Source organism: Hypanus sabinus, chromosome 15 (genome assembly GCF_030144855.1).
Source record: "Hypanus sabinus isolate sHypSab1 chromosome 15, sHypSab1.hap1, whole genome shotgun sequence".
Lineage (NCBI taxonomy): Eukaryota > Metazoa > Chordata > Chondrichthyes > Myliobatiformes > Dasyatidae > Hypanus > Hypanus sabinus.
The window spans coordinates 44,182,206-44,195,124 of record NC_082720.1 but is presented as its reverse complement, the minus strand read 5'-3'; the positions used below and the strand labels follow the sequence as shown (position 1 = coordinate 44,195,124).

At 38.4% G+C, this 12,919-nt stretch overlaps 1 protein-coding gene across 1 annotated transcript in view; it reads left to right on the top strand.

The window, feature by feature from the left end:
* Positions 1-12,919, top strand: part of LOC132405152 (protein phosphatase 3 catalytic subunit alpha-like) — a 421,759-nt gene that overhangs the window by 314,743 nt on the left and 94,097 nt on the right. Inside the window, exons 3-5 of the mRNA XM_059989854.1 lie at positions 98-222; positions 4,129-4,240; positions 7,667-7,812. Coding sequence (XP_059845837.1) covers positions 98-222; positions 4,129-4,240; positions 7,667-7,812 — 383 coding nt within the window. The remainder of the gene's footprint in view (positions 1-97; positions 223-4,128; positions 4,241-7,666; positions 7,813-12,919) is intronic.

The following is a 12,919-nucleotide window of genomic DNA, read 5'->3' as shown; positions in this document are numbered from 1 at the left end:
AGTTTTAACTCATTTTATTGAATTTATAAATTATTACTGAATTGAAAAGTGATATAGATTCACCTAGTTAAGCAAAATCCTGTGTTTTGTTTCCTAGTTTGTGGAGACATTCATGGTCAATTCTTTGACTTAATGAAGCTCTTTGAAGTGGGTGGGTCACCAGCCACTACTCGCTACCTCTTTCTGGGAGACTATGTGGACCGGGGCTACTTCAGTATTGAGGCAAGTACTCTGTGCCAGGAAAACAATGGATAGCATGAAATTAATGTTATGTATTTACATGTACACAAACTTGCACCTCCTTCAAAAACAAATAAAATATATTGTGTTAAAAATATTGGACAGTCATTTTTATCAAGTATCATTAAATTTGCTCCAGTTCATTAATCTTATTATGAGCTATGTATTTTGATAAAGCTTTGCAATTCTGCCCTTTTTCTCTAATAATTGTTTTGTCACAAGGACGTACTCATGCTTTTTTTCTCATCAAATTAATAGTTGTATGTTTCGGCCAGTGAAGGTTTAACAGATTACTCCCTTGAGCATACTGAATAATCCCGACTCTCGCGTTGACAGAATTTGTTTCGTTCATTCTGAATTACATTTCTTGTTCAACCATCTATGATCAAAATCTACTTTTGTCAATTTAAAATAAATAAATTCTTTCTGAACTTCCTTATTACTTTTGTGGTCTGATCCCCTCTACCATCGGATTTCTGAATGAACATTGGAACCATGAACACTAGCTCACTACTTTTTTGCCACTACTTACTTAACTATATATATATCACAGTTTTATTATTATGTATTGCATGTACTGCTGCTGCATAATAACAATGAATTTCACGAAGTATGCTGGTGATATTAAACCTGATTCTGATTCTAATCTGTAAATATAGCCCCCTTGCACTTGAATTCAGTACATGGCAAAAGAGGTTATTGGGCTTGATTTCTTCAAGATTTCTTCATTTTAGTTACAGATAGGAATCAGGAAACTACTAAGTAAAGTAAGCCTTTGAATTATTTTCTCAGTTTCATGAAGGGATGCATCAGAATCATACTTCAGATCGCCTTTAGATAGGGAATTCCTACTGAAATAATTCCACATTGGTGTGGTGTGCGTAGTCCTGGAAAAATAACCCAAAAGTTCATGAGATATCAATCGAGGCAAATTTTTGAAATTACACTTGATAAAGAAGAAGTCTATTTCATTTACATTTGACACTGTAGGTTATTACAAAAACAAAAATGGTTCAGTTATATCCTTCAGAAAACAGAACAAACCATCCATGAATGGTGTAGCAGGGAGGGTAATAATCTCAGACTTAAGTAGGAAAAAAGGTAGACAAGATGCAAGCATGTTCAATTAATTTCCTACAACCTCCTCATTACCAAATGATGTCTACAATTTGAGGGTTACCTCAAGAACTAGCCTAAGATTTGAAAAAAAATCTGACTCTCATCTATTGACAAAATGGCACAGTTGTATTAATAAAATTGTACCTATCACTGTCTCCCTACCACCATCAAATGACACTGTCAGATTGTCACATGAACTGCCTAAACCTACAGACCTCTGGACATGATCCAGTAGGTTTGTAAAACCTGATTCAAATTTCTTGACTTTACATCAAACAAAAGCCAAGGACCCTATGTGCTGAACAAAAATTCAAATCAAACTGCAGATGCTGGTAATCTGAAATAATTAATGTTTCAGACCAAAGACCTTTCATCAGATGCTGGCAGATCTGCAGAGTATTTACAGCAATTTTTGGTTTTATTTCAAGCCTGCTGAACAATGAACATTAATTCACCATAGTGATCATAATTCACTGCCTCTTTTCCAGTGGTAAATTAATATTCTACGATAAAAACAATTTTTCCGAAGCACTGTGAGAAGCAAGGACAGGGAACAGGTATGAGGTGACCTACATTTTTGCCCATCATGTAGCTTCACCCAGAGGCAAAACCTAAGCTGCCATACTGAATCTGAGTCAGCTGGCAAATGACCCAGTGCAAACATTTACTTACACTCAGATAAACACAACATTTGCCAACACATCTGTCCAAAGCGGTTTTGGTGCAACTGCACAGACCTGGTGGGGTGGGGTGCAAGGAACACCCTTGTTTCTGCAATGTATACATGTGATCTGAAGTTACAGGGGCATTAAAAAGTAGCTTCAGCGGTTTAGAAATATAGCAAGTGACTCCATCTGTCAGGATCATCAGCAATTAGAGTTGGGGGCAGATTGTGGGTGGGGATTAGAATGGATGGGAGTTATTCTGACTCACTAGGAAGGTTTCCTTTAGTCCCCAGAAGATCCTGCAGAGGAATCACTTCTGTGTAAATTTACTTTGGGCAAATAAGCAAGCAGGCGTTGCTCATCAAATCCTGACCATTGTCTTTATAGGTGACTTGAGACCTCCAGTTTGGGGACAGCCTTGAACCTAATCATTGTAGTTCAGCTACACACAGCTAGATTAGGGAATGCATGGGAATAGGGTGTCATACACAATGCTTGCTTCACATTTGATTATGAGACACCCTGTTTAATATGAGACTGTTGACAACTCTGTCAGCATTATTAGAGCTCGGCATTAACAAAATCTGCAATTTAATATTGCTGTTTCTTGAAACTAGAAGACCAATTGCAGAAAACTAAGGTGTTTGCCAGGAGCAATATTCATCAGGTTGAAGTACCAACTGAACAAATAGCAGAACAACAATTTACAGAGATGGTTTATCCCACACAGACCATAAGTAAATAGCTATATCTCAAAAGGAAAGCAGAGTCTTGATGAACATTTCCTTTCTAAATCATAATAGGTTCCTGCATGCGTCCAAATATACCTGTATATCTTACAGCATTTCCAAGGACTTCAATCTTAATTGGATTTATCAATATTATAGACACTAGGCTGAGACAAATGCAGAATTCTTTTTAATGAGTGATCCCATAGAATCCATCCTCTATCTAAACATTGTATTAGAAATTTTAGGGAAAATCTATGATGGACCTGGATGATTATGATTGCAAAAAGTATAAATTAATCCGGGGGAAGGCAGTCAGCTTGTTCAGAGACCATAGCACTAGACATAATACCCTTCACACCAATAGTCTATAGCTGAAGTACACAGACTTTCTCTCTGAAGCAGCTAAATCATATTATTATGTTGTTAGCTACAGACTATAAAAACAAGGTGAACAAAAGCAATAAACAGTTAATTTTGGACACCTGTCACCTCCAAAATTTCCTCCAAACAATATTAGTCACTGGATTGATTTCCCAATCTAATATTACAGGGCTACAGTTATTCAGGAGGAAGGCTGAACACAGTGGCCTTCAGGCAATCGGGAATGGACAGTACATTGGACCTAATCAGCAACATGGCACCCCATTAATTATTTTTAAAGCCTGAATCTTTTTGTTTAGTCTACATCATAACAGTTTGTATATTATTAATATTTTAAGACAAGTTGAAGCAATTTTTTGAAATTATCTGTTAATAATTTAGCAACACCTTTTTAGGTGTATATTCTGCTCTGACAAGATATTTAAAATGTCTCATATTTACATAATATGTCATGTGAGATAAATTATGTCATGCACTAGCAATCAAAGAACAGAATGCAAACAAGATGTTTTTTTGTGACAGTGGCTAACATGGAAAGACAATGCAGAGGATTAATATTTATGAGTTCAGAGTAGTGGCTTGAGAGAATAGGGAAGGACAGACATTAATGAGCAGTAATATATTATTACTGTGTTACATTGAACATTGGTTACATTGAATCCTATCTTATTGCAACACATTCTAAAAATGTGCTAGAACAATTTAACCAGTTAAATCTTTATCACTAAATAAATAATTTTAATATTTTTGGTAGCAAAATTACATATGCAAATGTTATGTAATAGAACTCCACAGCACAGTACAGGCCCTTCAGCCCTCCATCAATAGGATAAGAACATTATTGGAAATGTTGAGAACATGCAGTGATCAAGGTTGATGTGACAGTGCCATTCACTACGTGTTGCTTCTTGTCATTATATTTGGACAATTAAAAATACTACCTTGCATATCACATTTTAAAATGATTTTGTATGTTATTTATTTCTATGCAGTGTGTTTTGTATCTGTGGTCGTTGAAAATTCTGTATCCAAAGACACTGTTTTTACTCCGTGGAAACCACGAATGTAGACATTTGACAGAATATTTCACTTTCAAACAAGAATGTAAGTATCTTTATACTGTGATATATTTTCAGAGATTAACATCTGTTTTTTATCATTTCTTTACATTTGATGTTTGCAGAATTTCTAACTCTGGCCCATAGATCTCTTTCACAGTAAGTGCTAAGGTGACTGGCTATTCTTTTAGTCTTACAAATCCATCTGCTGTGCTGTTAAAATCATAATTTCAGACTTTGAAATGTTCATATTGCACATAACATAAATCGGGAATCTAAAACAAACATACATACTTCAAGGTAATATTTTATGGAAATAATTCAGTGTGAGAATTCAATCTTCTTACTTGCATGTTATTTACTTTGCAGCCAATGTGATTTGTGTGACTATTAGAGTGTATCTTGGTAATGAATGGAGAGTTCTTGTCAAAATTTTTGACGTTATATTTTTGTTTTTGATGATGTGAGGCCAATTATTACAAAACTACACACTTAAGTAAAAAATAGCAATATGACAAAAGATTAATGGGTGAAGTAAATCCACTGATTTATTAATCTATCTATCTATATCTCTATCAGTTGGCTGAGATAGAGTGAGGAAGATACCCTTCTAGCCCTTTGAGCGGCACCACCCAGATTTAACCTAGCTTGATTAATAGGACAATTTATAATGACCAATTAACTTACTAACTAGTACGTCTTTGGACTAATGGAGGCAACAAGAGCAACTAGAAGAAGCTCACGTGGTCACAGGGAGAACGTACAAACTCCTTACAGACAGCGGCAGGGATTAAACTTTGGTTGCTGGTATGGCAAAGCTTTGAGCTAACCACTATACTACCACTGTGCCAGTTCGTTGATCAAAGAACGAAACTAAAAAGTATTTTTATTATTTAAAATTATTTGCTTTCGTCCTTATAACACAACTATTTTCTTCATTTTATAATATTAACATTTCAATTTTCTATTCAAAATAAAAATTTTGCTTTCTTCAGTTCATTTAGTGAGCCTTTGTTAACCTTTTATATTGTCTGATTCACAGCAACTTTCTTTCCTATTGCTCAAAATTTTTCTAATTTTAACCAATTTGATTTGTCAGTGTTATGATAATGTGTTAAAAGATCTTTTTGCATCTCATTGCAAAATCTGTTACATTAAAAATCAATTTCAATTCATTAAAGCTTATAAATCATGGAATGAATAACAATGAAGTAAATGTATTGGTAGTGGAAATCACATTAATTTATGGTCCAAAACAATCATATATGGGAGCATGATTGAAAGCATTATAAAATATGTGCATATTAATTATAGATTATCAATTCGTGAGACTTTTTCTGTACTTAAATAAATTGTATTGAAAGTGTAATTTTGATTTTCTAACTAAATTTGTTCCAATTATTGTCATTTGTGAATGCATTATTTCTATTACGAAATTAGCATTTTCTGAATTGGAAAATGTTTTTAATCTTTAAACTTTAAGGATAGTTTTTGAATTGAAAATTATTGTGAGTATAAAGATTAGCTGAAGTAACATATGTTAAGTTATTATGATATTTTATGTTGGAAAAATATTTTAGTGTTTCTCATTAACAATAGGTAAGATGAGAAAGGGAAATGGGAATGGGGAATGGTGAAGTGTGGAGAGGAATGCCATCCCCTTCTCTTAATTCCTCTGTCTCCACCGTATCTGCTCTCAGGATGAGGTTTTTCATTCCAGAACGCAGGAGATGTCCTTCTTCAAAGAAAGCGGTCACCCTTCCTCCAACATCAATGCTGCCCTCAACCGCATTCCTTCCATTTCACGCACATCTGCCTTTACCCCATCCTCCTGCCACGCCACTAGGGATAGGGCTCCTCTTGTTCTCACCAGCCTCCGCATCCAGCACATAATTCTCCATAATTTCCACCATCTCCAACAGGATCCCTCCCCCCCCACCCACCTTCTGCTTCACTCAGGGTTTGCTTCCTATGTGACTACCTTGTCCATTTGTCCCTCTTCACTTATCTCCCTCCTGGCACTTAAGCTTGCAATCGAAACAAGTGCTACACCTGACCCTACACCTCCATCCTCATTATCATTCAGGGCCTTAAGCAGTCCTTCCAGATGAGGCAACACTCCAGTAATGCCTCCCACCTCTTCACCATTCCCATTCCCAGATCCCTCTCTCACTTTATCTGCTTACCTGCCCATCCCCTCTCCCTGGTGCTCCTCCTGCTTTTCTTTCTTCCATGGCCTTCTATCCTCTCCTATCAGATTCCCCCTTCTCCAGCTCTGTAACTCTTTCACCAATCAACTTCCCAGCTCTTTACTTCACCCATTCCCCTCCCAGTTTAACCTATCACCTTGTATTTCTTCCTCCCCTCCCCCATCTTCTTACTCTGACTCCTCATCTTTATTACTCCAATCCTGAAAAGGGTCTTGGCCCGAAACATTGATTGTTTACTCTTTCCCATAGATGCTGCCTGGCCGGCTAAGTTCCTCCAGCAGTTTGTGTGTTTTGCTAAAATTGTTATGGAGAATACATCTGTACTTTATATAGATGATACTATAATCCTTTCCAAAGATCACAATTTTATAAATCATATTTGATATGCAGATATCAGAAAAATTATGATTAAATTAGAAGTAATTAGTTTGGGTTTTGACAGTGATGGTACCTGTTGCTATGAAGGTGAAGTGTGGCATGGTAGAATTGTTTTTGGAATAAAAGAAGACTGAATAAATACATAAGCTTGAGAAAACTAAATATTTAGAACTAATAGTTCTGACAGAATAATTCAAAGGTACAAAATGTTTTTTTAAATTTTATGTCAGTTCCTCAGTTTTCCTGAATATAGTGATGTCTTGTTGAAGTATGGTTCTAATAACTGCCTGTATATTGCAGGCCATTATCTATAAACCCATCCAGAAAATGTATGTTGGCAGACTGTTTGAATTTGGCCTGGTTCAAGTTAGACCTCATTCAATGTGCTCACAAGGGCACTTGCATCAGGGGTTGATGAGAGGTATTGCATGCTTTCTCTCTCATATCATTAAAGAATGGTGTGGTGCTGAGGTAAATGATGGGTGGCCATTTACAGTGGGGAATTAACCTCCCAACCTACATGTCTTCAAGATGTGACTCCAGGGAACTTTCAGGCAACTGACACAGTGATTGGAAGAAAGTGCAAACTCAGCACATGCCTCATTGGAGGTCAGGATGCTCAGTGGAGCTTTGAGGCAACAGATTTACTAGTTTTGCTGCCTATCTTCATTAATAGCATCTGTTTTCCCTCCTTAAAAGGTCTTTTTGATCCATGAGATGGGCAATTCACTTCTTTGGATTTGGTGCTGAAGTTAAAAATTGTCCTCAAAGTGACAGATGCAACATCCTATAAAACATTATAGTTTGTCAAGATGGCTTATTATCATATTTCAAAAATATAAGATTTTCTTTATATTAAAATCAAGTGGACCTTTTCTCCTCAGGTAAAATCAAGTATTCAGAACAGATATATGATGCATGTATGGAAGCCTTCGACTGCCTACCCCTCGCGGCTCTGATGAACCAACAATTTCTTTGTGTACATGGAGGCCTTTCCCCTGAAATACACACCCTGGATGATATAAAAAAGGCGAGTTCTTCATTGTTTTGTTTAATAATTCAGAATGTGACAATTTCCCCAGATGATGTTACAAATAAACAACTTGCAATAAGAAACACAAGATAGAAATTGAGATGTGATTTGATTATGTAGAGAAAGTGCACCAGTTAACCAGCCAAATAAATAACAGATGAATCTCTTTTAATTTGTTCAGGTTTAGCTACAGAAACAGTGTAATGATTTGAAGCCAGTATAGTTGAGGTATGAAATCAGCAATTTTAAAAATGAGTTGAACTTGTTTAATCAAGCTACAGTTCTGCTCCCACACTGGCCGTACTGTTTTTCCCTCTCCCATCAGGGAGGAGGCTACGTAGCATCTCCAGCCAGACCAGCAAACTCAAAAGCAATTACTTCCCCCAAGCAGTAAGGCTGATCAACACCTCCACCCACTAACCACTACTTTATCATTTCCTGTCAGAGTCACCTTATGTACAGACACTCCTGTGCCTAGCATCTCTTTATGAACGTACAATCAATCTATGTATATAATCTATCCTATGTATTTGTATGCATTGTGTTCTTCATCTGTTTTTTTTTTGTGCTGCATTGGATCCAGAGCAATTATTACTTCATTCTCCTTTACTGTGTACTGGAAATAGCATTAAATAATCTTGAATCAAACCAATCAAGAGATTAATTTTAGAATAAGAATATAATAAAGAGATGTATCTGGACTTGGCTTGCAGACAGGGTAGACTTGTAGGCATAGGACCATTCATTTGGAGTACAGGGCATCTCATAGAGAATAGGATGATAACCCCTGTCCACAAAAGAAGCTTCATAGTTTGATAATCCCTGCTCCTCTTTCCTAGCCAGTACCTCCTGTTAAATAATGCGTGTCTAAGGTCTGTGATGGTATGGTGCTTCCTATGGTTGAATTGCATACGCAAAGAATAGCTACTCTCGTATGAAAAGCTGAGAAAACAAACCTCTTGGGGAATTGTCATAGAGAAGCATCTAAGTAGTAGAAGAAAATATGGTGTTTGTAGTGCTGCTGGTTCTGATCTGTCAGAAACTTTCAGTGAGTGGACTTGGTTTTGGGAATATTAATTTGGAGTCTCCCCATCAGTTAGGTGAGAGAAGCTATTGAACACAAGAAGAATAGAGAGTTAACCAAGGCACTAAAACAGCAGCATTATGACGCTGCTGTTCTAACTTAAGACAGAATATTAATGCAAGAACAAACTTGGAAAGAAAAACTGGGAAGGAAAGAGCTGAGAGTGAAATGATAGTGCTTAGAGAAATTATTTTAAAATACCGAATGGCTCAGTAGTTTAAATGTTATTTAGATAACATAATTAAATATTCACTGTAGTGCTTTGCTGCCATTGCATCACCTGCATTATACCTCATATTATTCCCATATTTTGTTCAGCACAACATTTTAACTTTGTTTCTAACACAATTTCTTTGACGTTCACATTCAAAAATGTATTCACACACAGAGAGTGATGAGTGCGTGGAATGCACTGCCAGCGATGGTAGTGGAGACGGATACAACAGAGTCTTTTAAAAAGACTCTTAGATAGGTATATGGAGTTTAGAAAAAGTAGAGGGCTATGCAGTAGGGTAATTCTAGGCAGTTTCTAGAGTAGGTTACTTGGTCGGCACAACATTATGGGCCGATTGGTTCTCTGGATTTACGTTTGTTTACTCCACTGGATGAACAATGAAGTCACTGTATTAGATCAGAGAATATGCAAGAAAATAATTGTCTCTTAAATCAGGGAGCCCCAGGCAATGATATGCCCTAAGGCCAACAGTCATTCTTTTTCCTCACATAGGAAATTCCAGAATAGTAGCATAGGGTATTAGAAGCTTTGCAGAGAACATAGAACAGTACACCACAGGAACAGGCTCATTGGCCTACAATGTTGTGACAAACCAATTAAATTAGTAATTAAATGGCTAATTAAACTACTCTCTTCTACCCACAGAACGTCCACATCCTTCCATTCTCCTCACATTCATGTGCCTATCTGAACATCTCTTAGAAGACCCTAGTGCAGTTGCCTCTCCCACCTCCCCAGGCAGCACATTGCACGCAGTCACCAGTCTGTGTAAAAAACGTGCCCCTCACATCTCCTTTGAAACGAGCCCTTCTCACTTAAATACGTGTCCTCTGATATCAGTTAACTCAACCCTGAGAAAAAGATACTGTCTGCTTACTCTGTCTACGCCTCGCATGATCATATAAACCTCTATCAGGTTTTCCCTCAGCCTCTGCCACTCCAGAGCAAGCAACCCAAGTTTGTTCAACCTCTCATTATAGCACATGCCCACTAATCCAGGCAACATTCTCTCCAAAGCCTCAACATCCTTCTAAGTTAGGGTGATCATAGTTGGTAAGCATGCCATGCACTTTCTTAATTTCAGTTTGGCATTGGTGAACGAATTCCTACTCCTCAGTCTAAATTCGCCATTGTGCTGAGCTTCCTAATCAACAGACCTGCGCGAGTCAGGATGCACAACAGCTCCTTCCTCCTCGTCATCCATAACAGGGGTGCTACACAGGGCTGTGTGCTGAGCCCACTGCTGTACACTCTGCTCACACATGACTGCATGGCCAAACACCCCAGTAATCACTCTGTCAAGTTCACCGATGACATGACAGTGGTGGGGGTCATCACCGACAATGATTGGACAGCCTACAGAGGGGAGTTAGAAGAGCTCGAGGCCTGGTGCCTGGCAAATAATCTTTTCCTCAATGTCAACAACGCAAAGGAGATGGTTACTGACTTCAGGAAAACTTGAACCACTCACCCACTCTTTTCATCTGTGGCAAAGCAATGAAAACTGTAAGCAGTTTCAGACTCCTGAGAATGCTTATCTCATGATTGCAGAACACATCCTACACTATCAACAATGTTCACCCGTGTCTCTGTTTTCTGAAGAGGCTGAAAAGAGCTGGACTATGTACATCAATACTCACAACCTTCCCCAGATGTGCAGTAGAGAGCATCCTAACATGCTGTATCACTGCACGGCACAGAAACTGCACTGCACCGGACAGAAAGGCTCTGCAACGGGTGGTCAGAACTGCCCAACACATCACTGGCACAAGTATACCTGCCATCAAGGACTTAACTGCAGATGGGTGCTGGAAAAAAGTCAGCAAAATCATGAAGGATTCTACCCACCCTGCTCAAGGACTGTTTGTCTCACTCTCATCACAGAGGAAGCTACATAACATCCACACCAGGACCACCAGGGTCAAAGAAAGTGACTTTCTTCAAGTAGTAAAGCTGATCAACACCTCCACCCACTAACCTACCCCACCACCACTACTTTATCATTTCCTGTCAGAGTCACCTTATACTCCTTTACCTAGCATCACTTACATACATATAGTCAGTGTATGTTAATGTGCGTGTTTAGAATTATTGATTTTATATTGCGTTCATTATCTTATTTTTTTATATACTCTGTATCAGATCCACAGTAATTTTGTTTTCCTTTACATTATTGAATTGGTAGTAACACTAAACAATCTTGAATCTTAACTATCCTGTCATTCTGTGCAGCACTTTCAGGGAGCTATGGACTTGGGCCTCATGACCCCTCTCTTCAAAACTGTTAAGTGTCTTCCCCTTAACTATGTAATGTCTCTTTACATTTGACCCACCTAGGTGCAACAGAACCGATCTTTTCATCATCTGCAAATTTACTAACCCACCCATCTACATTTTCATCCAGGTCATTTATATACATAATGAACAGCAGAGGGCACAGTACAGATCCTGGAGGAACACCACTGATCACAGACCTCCAGCTAGAATAAGTCCCTTCGACCACCACACTCTTCTATGGGCAAACCAGTTCTGAATCCAAATGGCCAATTCACTATGCATCTTAATCTTCTGGATGAGCCTCCCATGAGAGACCTTGTCAAACATCTTACTAAAATAAAATGTAGACAATATTTGTAGCTCTACCTTCATCAATCATCCTTGTCACCTAGTCAAAAAATTCAATCAAGTCAGTAAGACACGATTTGCTCCATACAAAGCCATGCTGGATCTCCCTAGCTAGGCTACAGTTTTCCAGATGTTCACAAATCCTATCCTTAAAAGTTCTTTCCAGTAACTTCTCTACTACTGACGTGAGACTCACAGTAGATTACAGGATTATCCCTGGTTCCCTTCGTGAATAATGGAACAATATTAGTTACTCTCTGATGCACCATCAATAACTCTCTCTGAGACGTGAAGTCGAGATATTGGCTTTTATTGACTGGAAGAAAGAACAAGCAGTAGTTGACCACCATACTACATCCTGGAGAGTGAGGGCCGGGCTCAGGCCTCAATCGCCTTTATACCGGGGTCTGTGGGAGGAGCCACAGGAGAAATCAGCAGGGGGCGTGTCCAGACAGGTATATGTAGTTCACCACACTCTTGTCTTTCAGGCTAGAAAGGACATGAAGACATTGGCCTAGGGTCCAGCAACTCTTCTCTTGCTTCTCTCAATATCCTGGGGTATATCCCATCAAGCCCTGGGGACTTAACCACCTTAATTCTCTTTAAGAGACCTACCACTACCCTCTCCTTTGCCATAAAATGTCCTAGCATATTAATATATTTGGCACTGATCTCCCTCACCTCTACATCCTTCTCCTGGGTAAGTACTGATGTAAGGTACTCATTACGGACCTCACCCATATCCTCCACATCCAAGCAAATGTTCTTCCTTTACCCTTGATTGGTGTTACCCTCTCCCTAGTTATCCACTTGCGCTTGCTGTATGTCCTGCCCATTCCTGTCCCTCTCTCAACCAAGTCTCTATAGTAACCACAACATCATAATTTTATGCACTGATCGATGCTCTAAATTCATGCCTTTTACCATAATATTCTGAGCATTAAAATACACAAACTTAAAACTGTCCATTCTATCATATCTATTACCTTGCTCCTGCCTTTTATTGTTGGCGCTGACATCTATCTTCTTCTCCTCAACTTTCTGACTTGGTACACTGTTTGCCAACCCTACCCTCCACCAAACAAGTGTAAACCCTCCGAGAGGCACCAGTGAACCTCTTGGCCAGGATATTGGTTTCCCCTCTAGTTTAGGTGCAATCC